Source organism: Erinaceus europaeus, chromosome 1 (assembly GCF_950295315.1).
Source record: "Erinaceus europaeus chromosome 1, mEriEur2.1, whole genome shotgun sequence".
NCBI lineage: Eukaryota > Metazoa > Chordata > Mammalia > Eulipotyphla > Erinaceidae > Erinaceus > Erinaceus europaeus.
The window spans coordinates 127,272,071-127,294,770 of NC_080162.1; the positions used below are offsets into that span (position 1 = coordinate 127,272,071).

A 22,700-nucleotide genomic window follows, 5' to 3' on the forward strand; every position below is an offset into this window, starting at 1 on the left:
CCACATGTATTTTTAATAAACAAATGTGAACTTTTATTTTTGAAAAGCTTTCAAAAAAAGAGAGGTATATACAGCACAGTTTCAGCTTATGTAGCATGAGGGATCAGCATAAAGATAGGGCATAAAGTGGCAATCAAAAGTCTTAGGCACCTTGTTAAGCCAGTTCCTGAGCACATTTAGGAACCCAAAATTTATTTTATTTCAATGAGAGAGATATTGAAAGACCCAGAGAGAAAGACCAGAGCAGGGGGTTGGGCGGTGGCGCACCAGGTTACAAGCACATAGTACAAAGTGCAAGGACCCACACAAGGGTCCCGGTGTGAGCCTCTGGCTCCCCTCCCCCCCACCTGCAGAGGGGAAGCTTTACAAGAGGTGAAGCAGATCTGCAAGTATCTGTCTTTCTCTCCCACTCTACCTTCCCCATCTCTCTCTCAATTTCTCTCTGTCCTATCCAATAAAATAGAAAAACGGGACACCAGGAGCAGTGTATACTTAGTGTAGGCACCAAGCCCCAGCAATAACCCTGGAGGCAAAATAAGTAAGTGAGTGAGTGAATGAATGAATGAATGAATGAATGAATGAATGATGAGAGCATTGCTCTAGCTTATGGTGGTGCTGGGGATTGATCGTGGTGGGACCTCAGAACCTCAGGCATGAGTTTTTTTAAAATATATTTATTTTCCCTTTTGTTGCCTTTGTTTTTCATTGTTGTAGTTATTATTGTTGTTGTTATTGATGTTGTCGTTAGATAGGACAGAGAAATGGAGAGAGGAGGGGAAGACAAGGGGTGAGAAATGACTCCCCTGCAAGTGGGAAGCCGGGGGCTGGAACCAGGATCCTGAACTAGGATCCTTAGATCGTTAGGCTGGTCCTTGCACTTTGTGCCAGGTGTGCCTAATCCGCTGCGCTACTGCCCGACTCCTTTTTTTTTTTTTTTGCCTCCAGGGTTATTGCCGGGGTTCAGTGCCTGCACCAGGAATTCACTGCTCCTGGAAACCAATTTTTCCTTTTTTGTTGCCCTTGTTGTTTTATCATTGTTATTATTGTTGTTGTTGGGTAGGAGAGAGAAAGACACCTGCAGACCTGCTTCACCGCCTGTGAAGTGACTCTCACCTGTAGGTGGGGAGCCGGGGGCTTGAACCGCGATCTTTAAGCTGGTCCTTTTGCTTCGCGCCATGTGCGCTTAACCCGATGCGCTACCGCCCGACTCCCGAAGTCTTTTTTTTTTTAAATTTTTTAAAAATATTTATTTACTTACCTTTTTGTTGCCCTTGTTTTTTTATTGTTGTTGTTATTGATGTCGTCGTTGTTATATAGGACAGAGAGAAAGGGAGAGAGGAGGGGAAGACAGAAAGGGGGAGAGAAAGAGAGACACCTGCAGACCTGCTTTATTGCTTGTGAAGCGACTCCCCTACAGGTGGGGAGCCGGGGGCTGGAACCGATATCCTTATGCAGGTGTTTGCGCTTTGCGTCACATGTGCTTAACCTACTGCGTTACTGCCCGACTCCCGAGAGTCTTTTGCTGGGCTCGGTGCCTGCACCATGAATCCACCGCTCCTGGAGGCCATTTTTTTCCCCTTTTGTTGCCCTTGTTTTTGTAGCCTCGTTGTGGTTATTATTATTATTGCCATTGTTGATGTTGTTCGTTGTTGGATAGGACAGAGAGAAATGGAAAGAGGAGGGGAAGACAGAGCGGGGGAGAGAAAGACACCTGCAGACCTGCTTCACACCGCCTGTGAAGCGACTCCCCTGCAGGTGGGGAGCCGGGGCTCGAACCGGCATCCTTACGCTGGTCCTTGAGCTTAGCACCACATGCGCTTAACCCACTGCACCACCGCCCCACCCCCCGAGAGTCACCCCCCGAGAGTCTTTTTTAAGAGCTTATTTATTTAACCTGCAAGAGAGGCAGACAGATAAGCAGAGACCAACTCAAAAGCTTCATCAAGTCCTGAGCAGTAGCTACCTACCTACCTCCCCTGCCCACAATCAGGGCATTTAGAATCTATCTATCATCTATTTCCATAGGGCCTGGGGTGGGGAGAGACACACACGTCCTGGAGCCCCACTCAGTCCTGACTGTGTGACCTCTGGGACCTTCTGCATGAAAGTGTTGTGCTGTGGGTGCATTATCTCTGTGTGTTGTCTTCCCATCTGTGTTCTGGTTCATTTGTTCCTTTTTTCTTCCTGTCTTCTCTCTGTATCCCCCCCTTTTTTTTTCTTTGAGAATTCTTTTCTCTTTGGTTATTTTGCTTTATTGTTTTATCACAGGGTTAGTGGTTTGCAGCCTGGCTGGAGACACAAGAACTTCTCAGTGTGCTAGGTGTTTTGCAGAGCAGTCTCTCACTTCAAGTTAGGTCTTTTCCCATAACTGTGCAAAGGACTCCAACACCTTCTCCATCTCCTTCTTTCTCCTTACCCAGGGTCCTTTACCACACACTGCTCAAGGTCCACTTTTTTTTTTTAAAAAACTTTCTTTGCTTCTTAAGTTCTACATTACATAAGGTCGTCCAGTATTTGTCCTTAGCTTATCTCACTTAACACGATTCCTTTGAGTCCCAGCCAAGATGAGACAAAGACAGTTACTTCTTAATTTTTTCTTTCTTTTTTAAATATATATATATATATATTTATTTTCCCCTTTATTGCCCTTGTTTTATTGTTGCTGTAGTTATTATTATTGTTGTTGTTAGATAGGACAGAGAGAAATGGAGAGAGGAGGGGGAGACAGAGGGGAAGAGAAAGATAAAGACACCTGCAGACCTGTTTCACTGCCTGTGAAGCGACTCCCCTGCAGGTGGGGGGGGGGCCTGGAACTGGGATCCTTAAGTTGGCCCTTGCACTTCGCGCCACGTGCACTTAACCCACTGCGCTACCGCCGGACTCCCCGTCATCATTTTTCGAAAGATTTCTCCTTTAGATAAAGACTGGTAGAAAGAAAGTAAAAAACTACAGCACCATGATCCTGGAGATAGCACAGTGGATAAAGAAAGCATTGGACTCTTCAAGCATAAGATTCTGAGTTCAGTCCTCAGCAGCACATGTACCAGAGTGATGTCTGGTGTTTTCTCCGTCTCCTTCTCCCTCTCCCTCTCCTTTCCCTTCTCCCTCTCCCTCTCCTTTCCCTTCTCCCTATCCCTCTTCCTTCCTGTCTTTCTCACTAGTAAATAAATAAAATCTTAAAAAAACCCCAAACAACTATAGCAGTAAGACTTCATTCAGTGTTGTAGGTGGCCAGGTTTGTACCTACATTGCACACAGCAAAGCAACACATTAACCAGGTGAGTTACTTTGCTGCCTGTTTTCATTATTTTTAACAGCTGAGTAGTAGTCCATCTTTCATGTACACAATTTTCTTTTTTAAAATTTTTATTAGTGATTTAATATATATTTTAATTATATTTATTTATTGGATAGAGACAGCCAGAAATTGAGAGGGAAGGGGGTGGTAGAGAGGGAGAGAGACACAGAGGCATCTATAGCTCTGCTTCATCGCTGGCAAACTTTCCCATAGGTGGGGGTTTGGGGGGCTCGAACCTGGGTCCTTGCAGACTGTAACATGTGCACTCAACCAGGTGCGCCACTGCCTGGTCCCTAATATATTTTTTAAAAGAAATTTTTATTTCATTTTATTTTTACATTTATTTATTTATTATTATTTTTTAAAATATTTATTTTATTTATTCCCTTTTGTTGCCCTTGTTTTATTGTTGTAGTTATTATTGTTGTTGTCATTGTTGGATAGGACAGAGAGAAATGGAGAGAGGAGGGGAAGACAGGAGGAGAGAAAGATAGACACCTGCAGACCTGCTTCACAGCCTGTGAAGCGACTCCCCTGCAGGTGGGGAGCCGGGGTTCGAACCGGGATCCATATGCCGGTCCTTGTGCTTTGCACCACCTGCGCTTACCCGCTGCGCTACAGCCCAACTCCTTATTTATTTATTTATTTATTTATTTATTTATACCAGAGCACTGCTTAGCTTTGGCTTATGGTAGTGCAGGGGATTGAACCTGGACTTTACAGCATCAGACATGAGAGTCTGTTTGCATAACCATTATACTGTTTACCCTTGCCCGTGATTTAATATTGATTTACAAATTACGTGTATATTACATTCACAAAATTACATGTTCCCACCACCAGGGTTCTGAATCCCCAACCCCTTCATTGCAAGCCCTGGTGGTTCCCCAAAGGTTATAGATGTGGGTTACTTGTCATCTCTACATTATCTGTCTACATTTGTACATAATTGCCCCTTTTTCTTCCAGGCCCATCCTCTTCCTCTCTAAGCCACACATAACCCTGTTATTACATCCAGATGTCCTCTTCTCTTCTCTTCTCTTCTCTTCTCTTCTCTTCTCTTCTCTTCTCTTCTCTTCTCTTCTCTCTCTCTCTCTTCTCTCTCTCTCTCTGCTTCCTGATAGAGCTGGAGTTCAGAGCCCTCTTATTCTTTTCCTCCTATCACTTCTCCCCTACTGAGAGTATTGATCAAGATTGTTTTTTGGGGTGCAGAAGATAAGAGTTCTGGCTTTTGTAAATGCTTCTCTGGACATGAGCATTGGCAGGTTGATTTCTACCCCCAGCCTATTTGTATCTTTCCCTAGTGGGGCAAGGCTTTGGGAATGTGGGATTCCAGGACACATTGGTGAGGTTGTTTGCCCAGTGAAGTCAGGATGGAATCATGATAGTGTCTGCAACTTGTACACCACACTTTTCTTTATATATATGTATTTTTTTAATTTGCTTTCTTCCCCCCTTGTTGCCCTTGCTGTTTTATTGTTGTAGTTATTATTATTGTTATTGATATCACCATCGTTGGATAGGACAGACTGAAATGGAGAGAGATGGGGAAGACAGAGGGGGGAGAGAAAGATAAGACACCTGCAGACCACATCACTGCCTGTGAAGTGACTCCCCTACAGGTAGGGAGCCCGGGGCTCGAACCGGGATTCTTTGCACCACGTGTGCTTAACCTGCTATGCTACCACCCGACTCCCACACCACAATTTTCTTAGCCACTCATCTGTCATTGGACATCTAGGTTGCTTCCAAGTTGGAACTATTAAGAATTGTGCTACTTTGAACATAGGTATGCAGAGATCTCTTTTGATAGTTGTTTTCGTTTCCTTTGGATAAATCATCAGGAATGAAATTGGTGGGTCATAAGGTAGTTCCATTTCTACTGTTCTCAGAAATTACTTTTCAGGCGGGGGTAGGGGGGTAGAATAGCATAATGGTTATGCCGAGACTCTCATGTCTGATGCTGCAAAGCCCCAGGTTCATTCCCTTGCATCACCATAAACCAGAGTTGAGCAGTGCTCTGGTAGAAAAAGATTTGTTTTTCTGATTTCCTGTTCTGAGGAAACTTTTCCACAAGGGTTGGAGCAATTCACATCCTTTTCCCCCCACATCCTTGCCAGCTCTTGCTACTGTCCTTTCTAATGTATGGCATTTTCATGTGTACAAAGTGGTTTCTCATTGTGACTTTTACTTTATTTTTTACCTGAGTATAGTTCAGCTCTGACTTATGGTGAGGGTGGGGATTGATCTTGGCATCCCTGGTGCCACGAGTATGAAAGTCTTACACCCTAGCCTGCCTGCCTCCCTCCGTCCCTTCATTTTTCTTCCCCGTAGCTTTCTAAAATTACAGGATTTCAGAATTCTGGCACAGGATTTCATACCCACACATGATGTAAGCCACCACACACCAAAGCTCTGTACCTCTCTTCCCTTAACTTTTTGAAATAAGTTAATTGATATACTAGAACACTGTTCAGCATTGGCCTGTGGTGGTGCTGGGGATTGAACCAGGGACCTCTGAACTTTAGGCTTAAGAGTCTTTGCATAGTTACCATGCTTTCTTCCCCATCCCTAGTGGATTACTTTTTACTTTTTCCATTAGTGCTATATAATAGGTACTGGCTGGCTTATTTCCACAGGAGAAAAGAAAGTGTACAATAGAAAAGATAACCTGTTTAAGACCCCAAAACTGACATTCAGATGCTCAGTCTATGGGATGTTTGTGTTTGTCGTGTGTGTGTGTGTGTGTCTAGACTAACCAGCCATTCACATTTAAAAATTAAAATTTTAAACTTTTCATGAAGTTTTCTCTCCCACTGGAACATTCCTCCCCACCCCCAAAAGATAAAGATTAGTTGTAGAGTTGTATACTAGACAACAAATGGGTTAGACTACCAGGTTGAGGTTTGAATGTTAGGGGTCCAGTGAGATTCACTTTTGGCCACCTATGTCTCTGTCTATAGAGCTTGAAATTCAAGTTGACTCCCACTGGCAAAATTTTATTTTCACCTCTATTAAAATACACTGTTCAGAATGGAATCAGAATTAAAGGAATAATGGTCTGACTTCAGCTGAGGAGTATGCCTGTGCTTGCTTGTAGAAGTAATAAGGCTTAGTGCTGAGGAGTGAATTCCAGACTTCCCTCGTGAGCGGCTCTACTAAGCAGCCTCCTGGACCCCGCTTTTTATACTATTTATTAAGGAGAGAGAGACAGGCAGGACAGAGGGCAAGAAAGACAAAGGTAGAGAGATAGCACAGGAGTGCTCCCTATCCATGGAACAGCCCGTTGGTGATGCACCTACTAGTGTTCTGTCCCAAATCCAAGGTCTTATTCATGGAAAGGCATTCAGTTAGCTGGGCTATCTTCCTGCCCCTAGTGTGAGCTTCTAATTACCAATTTGAATATTTAGTGTTGCCTTTTCATATTTAAGGAACTATAAAGGGGTGTGAGTTAAAATTTGATTATTAGGGAGTTGGGCGGTAGCGCAGCGGGTTAAGCGCAGGTGGCGCAAAGCATGAGGACCAGAGTAAGGATCCGGGTTTGAGCCCCCGGCTCCCCACCTGTAGGGGAGTTGCTTCACAGGCAGTGAAGCATGTCTGCAGGTGTCTTTCTCTCTCCCTCTCTGTCTTCTCCTCCTCTCTCCATTAGCAACAACAATAATTACAACAATAAAAAACAAGGGCAACAAAAGGGAAAAGAAATATTTAAAAAAATTATTAGTGTTTGTTTGGTATGTCACTAGACAGAGGAAAACCAGTCTTTGCTACAGTCTCAACTTTTTTGTGTTCCTTGTTAGAAAGTAGATCACCTTCTAAATATTTTATTTCATAAGAGAGAGTGAGCGAATCAGAGTAGCACTGTGGCTATGATTCCAGGGTTTGAACTTGCAACCACATGTTTCTAAGTCCAGAATTCTACCATTGTGCCATGTCCTGGACCACACTAATTAGATTCTTTGCAGATATGTTTCCATTTTGTATCTTCTGACTAATAAGATGGTTTGTTTAGAAGCATTATTTATCTGTTGCATTTGTCAGGAGGCTCTGTTTGTATGCATCCATGTAGGTCTTTATGTCATACTGATAGTTTTCTTGCCTGTCAGGAAATTATCTTCCTGTCAACAAAGATTAATAGGAACATGCTCTCTAATAATTTCAGGTTAAGATGATATATATATTTTTTATGTGATTGAAGAAACTCTTGAATGCCAGACCTTTGGGGCTCCCTTAACCTGAAGGTCATGAGTTTTTTTAAATATATCTTCAAACTTCAGGGGTTCCAGTTGTTTAATTCAAGTTTGCTTCTATATTGTTAGGTGGTTTTGAAGATCATCAAACATTATCAAGAAGAAGGACAAGGAACTGAGGTGGTTCAAGGAGTGCTTCTGGGCTTGGTTGTAGAAGATCGTCTTGAAATTACCAACTGCTTTCCGTTTCCCCAGCACACAGAAGAGGATGCTGATTTTGATGAAGGTAAGGGGACTTACTGTGTCTTTGCAGTATGTACAAATTCTCATCAAACATAGCTTTGATAATCTGTTTTTAGGACAGCCCAATTCATTTGTTTTTTGAGTTTCCTGAAAAATCATGCAAACTTAAAAAAAATTTTATTAGTCACTATATATTGACTTACAGAATTATGAGATAACAGATATAATTCATCATTCCTACCACCAGTGTTCTGTGTCCCATTCCTTCCGTTGAAAATTGCAGTAGTTCTCGCAAGATAACAGATAAGAGTTCATAATATACTTGGGTCCACCTGCATATCAGATGTCAGGCTCAGGGGAGGAAAAAAAAACTAGTATAGTCATGGGCCCTTTGGAGTATAACTAAAATAGGCCTATTAGCTACCTACAAAACAGAGGCCCCAAATCTTCCTCTGCAATATTCCAGCCTTTAGGGTCATGATTAGTCAACAGTTTGTTTGGCTTTATATGGTAACTCTTTTTTCAGCCACCAGGTTCCAGATGCTAACAAGATGCCAACCTGACTTCCCTGGGCAGACGACCCTACCAATGTGTCCTGGAGCCCCGCTTTCCCAGAGCTCTGCCCCACTAGGGAAATAGAGACAAGCTGGGATTTTTTTTTTTTCTTCTCTCCTGAGCCTGACATGATATGCAGGTGGTTCCAAGTTATTGTCTGGGGAGATGATGTCATGACCTGAAAAAGGGCTAGAAAGCTGAATAAGGGAAGAGAGTATCGCTCAAATATGGGAAAGGTGTATAAATATTGTTGACTGTAAACCCTATCGATTTGATGTGATCTGGGCTCCATATTCAGTTAAGGAGCCTATGTGACCTCTGCATCCCTGTAGATCTGAGCTCACATTCTGTAGTCATGAGTAGGAACGTTCTAAGCTGCCCCAATATCAGAACCCATCTTCCTCAGGTGGAAGATAGAGTATGTTGTCCAGTATCCCTTCACAGGATGGAGCATTCTCTACCGTTGTTGATCCATGTTGAAGGCAAGCTCCTATGGGGGCCCACAAAGGGGTCTGTTTTGTTTTTCCTGATGGAGGTGACGGTAACAGTGGAGAGAGGGATCTGTTAGAGGTCTAGGCTCATGTCTGTGTGGGAATCCCAAGACTCCCTGGCTAGGACCCCAGCTGATGGGGTGGCCTGATATTGACTTAAGAGTCATTGTTAAAGTATGTCAGTCTCTTGCCCTTATTCAGCTTTTATAGTCCTTATTTTGATATAAGGTTAGCTTTGGAATGACTGAGGGAAGTATAATAGGAGGTAGATGAGGAGGGTGTCTAGGCTAAGTAGAAACTATTTCATTAGGAACTTTATGGTGTCTTTTTAGGTCTTTCTGCTTGCTTGCTGCATATACTGGCTCACTGCAGACTATTGTGTGCTTTTGCTTTCAGGTATATATTTTGCCCTAATTGATGGATACATGTGAACATGTGCTCTATCTCATGGGACCTGGTTTATATCTAGGTTTTGGGACTTTGTTGGGAAGTGAACCACCTGGAATGGAATTAGAGAATCCTATGAAAGGAAAGGTCTCACCTGAGTAATGAGGCTGAAGGGTTGACATGCCATGCCTGACTTTTCTGGACACAGTCTGAAGTGAAGCATGTGGAGAGGCCTTACTTGTTGCGTAGATTAGGTTGGCATCAAGATGTTACTTTTAATAGTGACTCTGGGTTCAAAATGTACTCAGGACATTGCAGTGAACATACTGACATTATTGGTGGTTGTTTCACTGTTACACCTAAAAAGGTTAGAACGTGTTACTTTTTGCTTTGGCTATAATTCTAACTTATTCTCTTTGAATTGTTGATGTTTAAGGAAACTTTTGAAAATTAGTGAGGAAAGGTGGTTGTGCGGTAGCACAGCAGATTAAGAGCACATGTGCGAAGCGCAGGGACCCCTAAGGGTTGGAGTCCCTGCAAGGTGGTTGCTTCACGAGCAGTGAAGCAGGTTTTCAGGTGTCTATATTTCTCCCTCTCTGTCTTCCCCATCTCTCTCCATTTTTCTCTGTCCTATCCAGCAACAATAATAATAACCACAACAATGAGAAAACAAGGGCAGCATAAGGGGAAAAAATAGCCTCAAGGAGCAATGGATTCTTGGTGCGAGCCTAGTGGGGACAGGTAAATTAGCGAGGAAAGACATTAAATCCATGGCGACAGGCTGTGACCAAGATACTATGGAAGGGTAAATGGTCTGAGGCCAAGACTGATGGGAATCCCAGCTCTTTGCAGCTTCCCACCTCCATCCCCAGGTGTTACTATTATTATTTTAAAAATATTTATTTTATTTTAAAGAAAGAGTTGCAGAGTCAGCCTCTCCCTCTCTTTTCTCTCCCCCCCTCTCTCCCACTGCTCATCCCTGGTTTATGATTGTGCTAGGGGCTGAACCTGGAGACCTCAAAGCCTCAGGCATAGAAGACTTTTGCCATAACCATTCTGCTGAACTTTTTGAGTTGTGCTGCCTTGAGTGATAAACACCAAAACTGTTGGCATGAAATTTTCTTTGTTTCTATCCATAAAAGTACCTTTTGTTTTTATACATAACTGTCCTTTGAAGGGCTTAATAAAGTATAAAAATTGTGTTCCAGTTGAAATTACATGACTATTCATTAAAGAATACACGCTCTGAAAAAGGGAAGTAGAAAAGCTCATATTAAAATTCCCATTAGGGGGCACTATTATCAAGCTTTGGAAAACTGGAGATTATTTTGTTTTCTCAGACATGTAACTCAAGGCTTACTAAAAGGGAAAAATATTTTCATCTGATAAGATTCATGCACTACTTTATACAGTGGAATTCCTTAAATATGTTATAAAATGCACTGAATTAAACACAGATCCAATAACTCACTGTCTTGTTTTTCAGCAGACTAAATCATTTCAGTATTGCAGGTGACATTCTAAGAAGCTTTATCTGCATCAGCTAAACCAATAATTTTCATATTTAGAGTTGATAAATTTTGTTTTGCTCTCTTTAAGTCAGTCTGAAAGGTTGGCTGTTGACCTTCAAATTAAGTCTCTTTCAAAAATAAAGCATGAAGCCTAACTTACACAGAATATTAACATGTGCAACATTGCATAATTACTGGAGTAACTTTACACTAAAGTAATATAAACATAGTTTTACTTTTAATCTTTTTCCTTTTTTAGTTTTGTTTGCTTGTTTTCAAGTGCTTGAAATGCTCCTTTTTTATTTCTCAGGTTTGATATTAGAGCAAAAAAAAAACCCACAGGATTTATACAGTTAATTTATTATTACGTTTCCAAAAGAGTAGCACTGCTATAGAGTCTTAAACAGACTTTTCAAAGACTAAAATAGGAACTGGCAAATACATGTTAAAATAAAAGGTATCCAGGATAATTTTATTTCCCCCCACAGCATAGAGATCTCAGTCTTACTTTCCTTCTCTCATCTTCCTTTGCCTCTAGCCAGATTCATTCCTGTACTTACATCCTCGTTTGCCTGAAGGCACAACTGCTTGGAATCTAGCCTGAGATTACTATTTCAATTTTGTATTGCTTTTTAGTTCAGAGAAGTTATGGTTGGGTTGAAAAAAAATTTTTTTTTAAAGAAAGAAGTGGGCATTTTATAGGAAGTTATAATGCTTAGTTGATTATATTATTTTTATTTATTTTTGTTTTCTGTATGAATAGTGACGTTGTTAACTATTGGGCAGATTCCTTTTTTTCCTTCTTCTAAGAAAACTTGTTTTGAGGTCATTTAACAAAATATTTTCTTGGCAATTGGAAAATATACTAACTATTGTGGAGTGTGTTTTGAAATCATTAAGTGGAGGCAAAAATATATATCTCAGAAAAATAAAGATTGCATCTCAATAGTCACTGCAGCATTTAGCCAACAAATTACATTGAGTGGGTGGTTAAAAAAAGATACAAAGATAGAAAATTCTGGTTACAGCTTTGAAAGATTTTTAAGTGGGTGTATGTGTGTGTATATGTATATGGATTATTAAACAATGTTTAGAATGTTTGAAGGAGAGAAAATGATTGGAAGACCCAGATAGCAGTTAATTCTTTTGAGTATGACTTCAGAGTGGAGGTGAAGTTTGATTTTGTAGATAGATGTCAGTTTCATGTCAAATCATTTTTAAGGAAGTTTTGTGAGCTTACATTCACATTTCTGGGCTCATATAAATGGCACGAACATCTCTAGAAATAAAGATCAAACTAGTATTTAGTTTGGGACTTATATTGTATAAAATAGCTATGTTCTGTGACAGTTTTTTCCAAAAGTTTTGATTGCATTTGTAATCAGGAAGAGGGTTTTCCCCCTCCCACCAAAGTCTGGGCTTTTGATATCTATAAGCACTCTAAACAGTTATTTTGTGCAGTGTTTATAGAAAGAAACTTGGGTCCCACGATTCATTTACTTCTATTTAAAATATTTAGTAAGTTTTAAATATTTATTTAGTATTATACATTTAAATGAAGCATTGTACAGGCAGGTGGCAGCTAGAGAGCATCTGCAGACTGACTGATTTATGATCTGATCCACCTGGGTACTATTTTCTTTGTTTTTTTATACTATTTTTTTTTTAATTTGCACTTTATATGGTATGTTGCTAAATATTCTGATCAATGGATTTTGGATTATTAGTTAAGATTGTTTTACTTTCTCAGAAAGCTTTTGGCCTGAAACAAACCTAAAAACCTAAACTTCATATGCTGAGGTAAGGGGACTGGAAGGTAAGAGCTAAATTCCAAACATGAAGCATCGGCCTCAACATTTTAATGCTTACTTTGGTCTTTACATTTGAGTGTCTCAAGACTTTAAGTGTAAAAGTGGGGAACAAAGTCTTAACTTGAAACATACTTTTTCTGTTTACTTCATCTTTTCAAATGTGGGGTTTCCCCATCCCCTGAATGCATTGACAAACTTGTGCATGAAAGATGTACTATTGAAATGTGGTCAGGCTAAGAAATGTGGTCAAGACATTTCTGCTTCGAGAAATTGAAGTGCTTTACATGATGCCCTCCCTTGGTCCCTAAAGTGTAAGTGCTATGGTTTGGAAAGAGGCCAAGGAAAACCTGTTCAAATTTTGTGCAGACTTAAAGTAATACTTTAAGATTTGAAAATTACAGGTGGATACAGTACTTAAATAGTATTTAAAATTCCTGCTTCCCAAATCTAAAAATGTAATCCTTAAATTACTATACACAGAGGTCTAAATTTTAATGAAATGAAAATCATCTTACTTTTGAACCACTTTAAATGTAGTTATTTGAATTTATTACTGAATATTAAGGTGATAACCATTAAAAATGAACTTTTTGACATTAAAGTGTAAAAAGAAAAAAACCAAACCCCACACACGGTTGCAACATGGAACCAACCGAAGATCTGTGCCATTTGTTTTTCCAAAAGCTGACCTAATCAGGACAATTCCAGTAAGCTTCCTATCTTGCTCAGTAATAGAACTACCCAGTTTCACAAATGCATCATGTTATCTGCAAATAGTATAATAGAATAATTATAAATAGATTTGACAGTGTGGCTCAGTATTGAATTTTCTAAACTTTATTTTGTGTTAAAAGATATCTTAGTCATGGTAGTGAAGTGTTCTGTTCTAACTGTTCTAAATTTATCTATAGGTGAAATTTTCAGGGTTTTTTTTTTTTTTTTTTTTTTTGACTTTGAGCTCACTCTTGGTGGCTTGCTTGCCTGTCATCAATTTCTGAATGATGTTTTCATTTTCATTTCTTATTTTGCTTCTACCATGAGAATTACTTGCTGTCCCCCTTTAAATCCGTAATTTTTGGTCAGTGCAATTTAGTCATTCTTAATAGTTTGTAAACAAAGGCAACACCTATTTTGACTTGAGCAACAATATGATGATATAAGTCCTACCTTCTCTCTTCTCAGTCGTCCTTTCCCTGTCTCTCCCACACCTCCCAACTCAACTCTTTTCTGTCGTTCTAATGGGATTGTTGTAAGGGATTAAACAACTCAGTATCTCATACATCCAAAGCCTGTGTTCTATGGCTGTGCCACATCCTGGTTCTCCAGACAGCGTTTCTTTGCTAGATTGGTAAGAGGATCACAGAATTATTCCAGTGGGCTTTGCAGAAATAAATCTAGCTTCTTTTTTCTGTTTCGTGCAATTAGATAGATGCTGAAAGTTGGTGGAAAGTTTTTTGCCAGGCTGCTAACCCTATAGCCAGTAGTAGTGATTGCGAGTGCAGTAGCAGTCTTAGTTGAGGGCTCTTTGGACTTGTTACATGTTATTAATTTCAGTGAGGACTCTGCAAACCGTAGGCTAGGCTATTGTCTGCTCTGTCTCTGCCATGGATATTTACTGAAGAGTTCATTATTTAAAATATTCTTTCTCAGTAAATTATCCACTAAATAAATGTGTTCAGATAGCATTAAGAATCTGTTAATCATGATTCTTTTAGTACTGTGTTTCTTTTCTCCTTAATTTTAAAATTGCATCTCTGCCTTCTACCACTCCCACTATGTTCCCGACCTGTAAATTGATAAAATATATTAAAAAGACTCAGGGATCTGGCGATGTAGCTCAGTGATAGGGCATGTGCTTCACATTCATGAACCCTTGGGTTTGCTCCTTAGCGTGCGTGCGTGCGTGCATGTGTGTATGTGCGCACGCGCACACACACACACACACACACACACACACACACACTTAGTGCTAGCAGAGAATGAAATTTTGTATGAAGTGTGGTGATATAATAGTTTATTGGTAATGCCAATTTTCACTGGAGATAAAATAGGAAATATGATAATATAAACACAATATGAAAGATTAAGATCATGTCTAGATTGCTTTCCTTTGAGATATGTGACATGATGGGCAGTGAGACTGATGCTTTGTAAAATTCCAGATCTGTATTTCTTTCCATGTTGTTTCCTTTATGCAACTTAAGTAAAATAAATAGCCAAAGTGACATATATGGAATGAACACACACACACACACACACACACACACACACACACACACCCTTACCTTTTATTTTATACTATTTCTGACAGTTTACATGAATCTTACAAACTATAGAATGTATGAAAAGAAGGAAATTAAAAAAAGATATTGAGCCAGGGAAATAACATAATAGTTATGCAAAAGACAAAAAAAACACCAAACAAACAAAACCGGTTTCTCATGCCTGAGGCTCCAAGGTCCCAGGTTCAGTTCACCATTAGCCAGAATTGAGCAGTGCTCTGGTCTAAAAAAGTGTGTGTGTGTGTGTGTGTGTGTGTGTGTGTGCGCGCGCGCGCGCACATACACACAGTATACATACACATGAAATAGAGAACCATTCTGTCATGTGGTGCCACTGCGGACCTCATGCTTGCATGTTCTGCTCTTTTACTCTGTGCCACATCCTGGGCCAAAAGGAGGGAAATGTTGACTGAGCTTTGGCTAAAATTCTGTTTTACTGCTATTGGGTTTGGAGGTGTTTTTCATCCCCAGTTTTCACATTCACAAGGTGGATCCCACGGGAACTTAGGGGATTCTTTTAGTAAATGGGAAACTAAGGCCCATGAAAACAAATATAAAATTAGTGGCAAATTCAGAAGTAGAAAGTCCAGAATTCCTAATCTACACTGCAGTTTTGGATATCTGTAATCTCAGTATTTTGTTTTCATGACTATGAGTAAGTGATATCGGTATCTGTTTGTGGCTTGTAGCCATGTTTGTTTAACTAGTTCTTGGTGTGATCATTGTCAGCACAACTAGAATCAAATAATCGTTGAATTTAACACTAAGAAGTTTGTGCTTATAGTATCAACCAAACAGTAATAAAAGGCAAATTCAGCTTTTAGGTCAACATAAAAATTAGGCAAATTCAACTTTTAGGTCAACATAAAAATCGTGGTAACAGAATATATACAGGTAGCTCAATCATTAAGACCATCTAAATGCTGAAAATTAGCACAATTTCTAGTATTAACTATACAGAATGAAAACAAATTGCAAAGTATAGATTGATTTGAGTAACTGAAGGGATGGCAAATAATATTCTAATTAAATGTCACTAAATGCAATTATAAACAGTAGTTTGGATAGATGGTTTAATTTGACTTCTGAAATCAGTGTCTGATGACACACAGGAAGGCTTTCTCGAATGCATGGCTTTGCAGATGACTTAAACAGACAATACTGATAAAACCTGTCATGTGAATTTCCTCCTTTACTGTGTACACAGTATGGTTAAATGGTATGTTGTGCAATGCTTTCAATCTGCTGTAACTGCCATCTGCACAGGCAGAGAGAGAGCAAGCGAGCATGGGAGGGGAAGTGGATTGCTTGTAAGGAGTCTTTTTGAACGCTTGGTGCCACTCATGAAACACCGAGCAGTTAGTACTTCTCCTTTTATAACCAACCAGTACAGCTTAACAGCCTGCACTAGAGGTATGCAGCAATTCTTACTGTGTGCGTCAGGATACTTATCTGTTTGACACAAACTAAGGATAGTAATCACAGCCATGCTATTTCATACCCCATATACTAGTTGCTTTGTTCTGTATTAATGAAGGTGTTGATCCTAGTACGTGTACTTTGCTTACACGGACTGTTTGGAAACAAATTGCCTGAAAACCATCTAACTACTTTAAAAAATCAGTAGCAGAATCTAGATATGGGAAAACTTCATAAACTTAGGGGTTAAAAACAATAGGGAGGCTCATGACTGAAGGAATTGAGTATGGTCAAGAGAATTAACTGGCAACAGTCTATGTTTTATACCTTTATCAGTGGGGGAAAAATATCTGTTTGAATCTTAGATTTATATCTTGTGAAAGTTCTTTTTGTGTGCCTGTGGTCATCTTTTTGATGTAAATGTGAACTTTCATAAAATTGTGTTCACTGTGAGTCATCTGGTACCTCCTTAGGCGTTAACACGACCTTATGTAGACGACTAAATACAATGCCATGGTGGTTTTACCAAGCCTGGCTCCAGTTCACAAACTTGTAAAGTGAGATCTGTTCCCTCTTTTTAATTTTTTTTTGGACAAAGAGCTGTCTTATCAGAAGACTGCAGTAACTTAAGCAGATTCATAACTGGGGGGAATTAATAACAGAAAGTTTTTGTTGACACCAGGAAGTAGATTAAGTAGTGCAATTGTGGTAATGAGTACCATGTATGATAAGCTTGGGCCACCTGGGTTTTATTAGCCTGCTTGATACTTTGATCACAATATTATTTCAAGGCTTGTCTATATAAATTGCTAAGGTTTCTTGTCATCTTTGTGATTTAGACCATAATTTCTTTCACTGGCAATGGAGTTTTTTCTTTTTCCTTTTTTAAAGAAAGGCTCTTGACTAAACCAAAGTTCTGTGGGTGTACAGGTTTGGTAGATAAAGGAACCTTAGAATGAGAAAACTGTTGCATATAAAATTATAATCTTGAAAGCACTGAAATTGAATATCAGGTTCACTTGAACTTTTCTTTAGTCTTTTGCTTGCATTATAGTCATTATAGTTATACTTTTTTTTTTTTACCATGTGGCAGTAGAATACAAAAGAATGTTAGATACAAGTCAGTTAATTTATTTTGTATAAACATGCATTTAAAAAAAATACTTGCTTGTATTTCATGTTCTGAGAATATAATACTGTTGGTTTTCCTTTAGCTGGTGTTAACTGATTTTGATGTTCATCTTTGGGAATTTATGGAAAGATTTTTAACTGCTTCATCCATAATGGATGAATTATACTAATCATAGAATTTAATTTGAGAAGTTGTCTTGCTTTGCCTTTGAACTTGAAATTTTAAACTGTAGCTTGGCTGTTAATATGGATGAATGGAATTTTTAGTCATAGAAATCAACAGACTTTTCCACTAACTTATTTTACTACAGATATAGTCGCTCATAGGTGCCTAGTGGTAATTTAAGCAAGTGTTTTTTTTTTTTATCTTGGAAATATATTCATTTTGACTAGTAATGGAAGAGCAGGAAAGATTTAATAACTTAGTTTTGTTGTCCTTAGTGTGATAGCAGTAATCATTAAGTGTCATTTTGAAAATTTGCATGTAAAATACTTTGTGCATTTATTCATATACTCCTTAATTTTCACTGTTTTGATTTTTGAGTACTCTTACTACAGCTGTTGTAATTCAGCTTGAAATTTCCATGGTCCCTGTATAACTTTTAAGTCTGATTAATTAAGAACACTTAAGAATGTAATGGTCTTCTTTTAATATGCCAAATTTGAGAGTGTATGGAATAAATGGAAGTGACAATCAACAGCCTTTTTGTTTGCCCTGATAAAAAAAAGGAGAAAAGTATTAAAAATAGGAAATGATCTGAACACTGGAATTTTGAAATTTTTGTATAAATGCTCTTTGGAAGATAGGGCTTGCAGCACCTTTAAGTTTTAGAGGTCTAACTTACTGAATAAAATAGTGAACACAAAGGCATAGATTTATGAGTAAGAATGTGATAAAGCTTCAGAAGTGTTGAATGGAGCATAAACTTAGTTTTGGAGACTAATTTGAAATAATAATAATAATATCATTATGGAAGAATTTGAGTGCTTGAAAAAAAAGTTGAAACTGAAGCAGTGAAGCAATCAAGGTTTCCCAGCACAAGTATGATAGTAAAAACAGTCAAGATGGGGCTGGCAGAACATTTCACATAGAGAGTGTGCCTGCTTTGCCAGGCACATGACCCGGGTTCAAACCTGGACCCTGTGGCACTGAAGGAAACTTCAGCACTCATGTCCCCTGCTCTATGCTGTCAGTCCCCGCTCTACCCTCAAACTGAAAAAAAGCAAGAAGAAAAAATTATGGCTAGAGGTAGGAGAAACAAGCAGGTAATCAGTTTGAATGGAATATGGACAATAGTAACAAGGATCAAACAGTACTGTAAGGATGAGACTCAGAACTAGATAGATAGGGGGTGGGGTGGGGGGTAGTGGTGGTGGCTTGACTTCAGTCTTTAATATCTGACATGTTCTAAAAGAATTCAGTTCCTGCTTGCCTTCCCTGTCCCCCATGAATCATTAGAGAGCACCTGTTCTGTGATAATGGAATGTGTGACAGAGCAGATGGGTACAGTAAATGTAAGCTGTTGCTAACCATCGGGGATTCCTACACTTACAGCCAAACCAGCTTTACTAAAATATTAATTGTTAAGATCTTTTAATTTGGGGAACTGTTTGAAACTCCCCCCCCCCAAAAAAAAAGCACCGTTCATCTCTGGCTTATGGTGTTGCAGGGGATTGAACCTGGGACCCTGGAGCCTCAGGCATGAGAGTCTTCTTGCATAACCATTATGCTATCTCCCAGCCCTGTTTAAGTACATACATACACAGGAATAATCACTGTGAATTAGATCTGCATTATGCTGTTAGGGTTATCTTAATGAAAGAGAATCTTTATCTTAAAGATCTAAAGGGTAAAACTAAGAACATCTAAAGACATAAAAGTGAAATACTCTTATAGCAGCATAGCTCACTTATGGATAGGGGATCCTTTAGACAATTGTCAACTGCTTTCTTAAAGGATAATTTTTGTAGTTTGTTGAATTTGGTCACTCATTTAGTAGATATTTACTGAATGAACACATTAGCTATTTCAGGAACTTGACCACATAGTGAACACAAGTGGAGGTATTTAATTCAGGAAATTTGATCTTTGGGGCAGAGAGGATAGCATAGTAGTTATTCAAAGAGTCTTTCATGCCTTAGGTACCAAAGGTTCCAGATTTAAGCACCAGTACCACTATAAGCCAGAGCAGAGCTCTGGTAAAATAAACTACAACAAGAAAGGAAGGGAGGGAGGAAGGAAGGAAGGAATGAATTTGATCTGTGGCCACTTGGTGGTCTTCTTGAACAAGTTTATATTTGTCTGAAGTCTTCACTTTAATTAAATTTTATGTTTTGAAATAATTTAGATGTATTCAGTTACAGAAATTGAATGTCTTCAACCCTGATAACTCTGATGTTGCCATCTTAAATTAATGTGCTACAAACATTAGTCTTAGAAACCAACACCGCTGGATTATTTATTGTTAATTCAGTTCTAGACATTATCTGATGTTATCCATTTTACTATTTGTCTTTTGCTTTTCTGGGATCTAGAACAAGGACAACACATTGCATTTAGTTAACATATTTCCTTTAGTGTTCAGTTCTGTCTTTCCTTGGTTTTTCATGATCAAGTGGTTTGAGTACTCGACAAATGCCTCGTTTTGAGGTGCACTGGGGAGGTAGTTAACTTGAAATGTCGGCAGTGTTATCATTAATAACATTACAATCACAGTGCTGATTATTATTATTAATCCCTATGGCTACTTCAGGAAGTAAATTATTGATACCATTTTGCTAAGGCTTAGAGAAGTAGTTTGTTTTCTTTTTTGTGTGGTATCAGTGCTTGAATGTGAAAATAACGAGTTAATCCTTTTTACTGTAACATTTTAATTTTTATATTATTTCTCTCTTGAGGGGGTTAATGGTTCAAGGGCAGTTGTTGTCATGTGAGTACCATTTCTCATTTCCTCATGACAGGTGTCTGCAGAGCACTCCCCCTGTGCCCCACCCCCCACTTATGTTCTTTTCCACCCACCACCATGCACAAGGAGCCTGGCATCTTCTCTTCTAACCCCTCCCTTTCTCTGTAACCTTCCCCGAAGGCCTTTGCTTTGGTGCAACACACCACACCCAGTTCAAGTTTTATTTGTGTTTTCCCTTTCTGGCCTTGTTTCTAGAGTTCTTCCCTTAAGTGAAATTGCCCAGTATTTGGATAGTTACTTCTCTGTGTCTGGAGAGCACCCCCCTCATCATTTTACTTAGGATAATCAAAATCAGGCTTCCAATCTATATATCTGACCAGAAGCCTGCTGCACATTCTTTCATTTGTTGGTGATTAGTTCCAGCTTATGTGATCATTTATCCTTGAGTCTGTCCAAGCTTTGACCAAGGTACAAACCAGTAAATGAGCTAAGTTTCAAAGGTGTGTGAAACTTGGTTCCTGCTATTTCGATCTATTTGTGGAGATGATATTTAAATAGGGAAGATTAATAAAATTGACAAAAAAGCAGTACATGTGTGGCTGTGGCCAAATGATTGCTATAGAAGATAATTTTAAAAGGTGCCACTCAAACACTAAGGTGAGCTGTGGTGGGATTTGAATTGGTCCTTGAGGGATAGGTGTTCCCTACTTTTTTTTTATTATTAATTTTATATTTATTTATTTTCTCTTTTGTTGCTCTTTTTAAAAAAATTTATTCCATTTTGTTGCCCTTGTTGTTTCATTGTTGTAGTTATTATTGATGTCGTTATTGTTGGATAGGACAGAGAGAAATAAGAGACAGGAGGGGAATAGAAAAATAAACACCTGCAGACCTGCTTCACCACCTTTAAGGGACTCCCCTGCAGGTGGGGAGCCAGGGCTTGAACCCGGATCCTTAAGCCAGTCCTTGCACTTCGCTGCACGTGCACTTAACCCGCTGCGTACCGCTGGACTCCCAGGTGTTCCCTACTTCTTTCTCTGTATATCATGTATATTTCCTACTCCCCCCCCCCATTATGCCATCCTTATCAAACCAAACTTGTTTCCCACTCCAAACTAAAATCTATCTTCTTGCCTGCACGAATTGTGCCTGAACGGATTATTCTGTTCTCTCTGTCCTTATCTCCGCTCTGATTGCTCCTCCCCCCCCTTTGTTCAGAAAGCCAATCAGCTCTGGCTTTTTGTGGTGCTGGAGATTGAATCTGGATCCTCTCTTATGCAAGTCCTCTGCAACCATTGTGGTAGCTCTCCAGTCTATGACTTAATTTAGATGTTTTCTCAACCACACACAGATACATCCCTGCATGCTCCTATTGGTCATATGTTTATTCCTTGAATAAATTCTTAAAAACTTTTATTTGAAGTGACTTTAGATTTTACACACACCATAAAGATCTTGCATACACTTTACCCAACTTTCATTAATACTGTCATTTTATATAACCATGGCACATCTATTAAAACTAACAATTGGTATGCCATTACTAAACTACAGATTATTTTATTTGATTTTTCCAGTTTTTCCTACTCATGTTCTTTTTTGTTGTTCCGAGAGTCAATCTAGGTCATTTTGTGTTTTGTTGGTCTCCCCCAATCTGTGCCTCTCCTTTGTTTTTCCTGGTTTTGGCAGATTTGAAGCATACTCTTAGATATTTTGTTTCTTGTCAGATGTGGCCTGTCTGCCTGTCTCATTTGATAGAACAGATAGACATTGAGAGGAGAGGGGGAAATAGACACGGAGAGAGAAAGACACTGGCAGACCTGCTTTACTACCCATGAAGCTTCCTCCTCTGCTGGTGGGGTCTGGGGGCTTGAACCCAGGTCTTTGTTCTTGTTAATGAGTATGCTTAACCAGGTGTACCACTGTCCAGCCCCTAGATGTCAGTTTCCTCATGATAACATTAAGGTCAGTGAATTTTGAAGAATAATACAAGTTAAATACTCTCATCACATAGCAGAAGGTATTGTCAACATGTCTTAGTTCTGGTGAAAAAATTCAAAAGATTTATTAATTTACTTAATGAGAGAAAGGAAGAGGCAGAAGCTTCACATCACTCTGGCAATTGCTTTTTTTTTTTTTTTTTTTCTTGAATAAGAGAGAGGGAGAGAAAGATACACACCAGAAAACCTTCTTCACTACTTGTGAAGTATCCCACTGCAGCTGGGGGAGCTGGTCCCTCAGCTATGTGCTTGGCCTCCTGGCAAATGCTTTGTTGACTATACCACCTTTGAGACCAGTTATTTCTATTTAAATTAACCTTGTTCACTTGATTTACCACTGAATAATTACTATTTATCTCTTTGTATATGGAGGTCCAGTCGTGGCACTGTGGATTAAGCACTCAATAGTATTTCTTTGTATATGCTACGTATTGAAAGTGGATTATTCAGTTCTGCATACACTTAAAAGGAGAAAAATT

General features: G+C 39.2%; 1 protein-coding gene across 1 annotated transcript in view; it reads left to right on the forward strand.

The window, feature by feature from the left end:
• EIF3H (eukaryotic translation initiation factor 3 subunit H) overlaps nt 1-22,700 on the forward strand; it is a 98,372-nt gene that overhangs the window by 19,589 nt on the left and 56,083 nt on the right. The window contains exon 2 of the mRNA XM_007516656.3: nt 7,615-7,771. Coding sequence (XP_007516718.1) covers nt 7,615-7,771 — 157 coding nt within the window. The remainder of the gene's footprint in view (nt 1-7,614; nt 7,772-22,700) is intronic.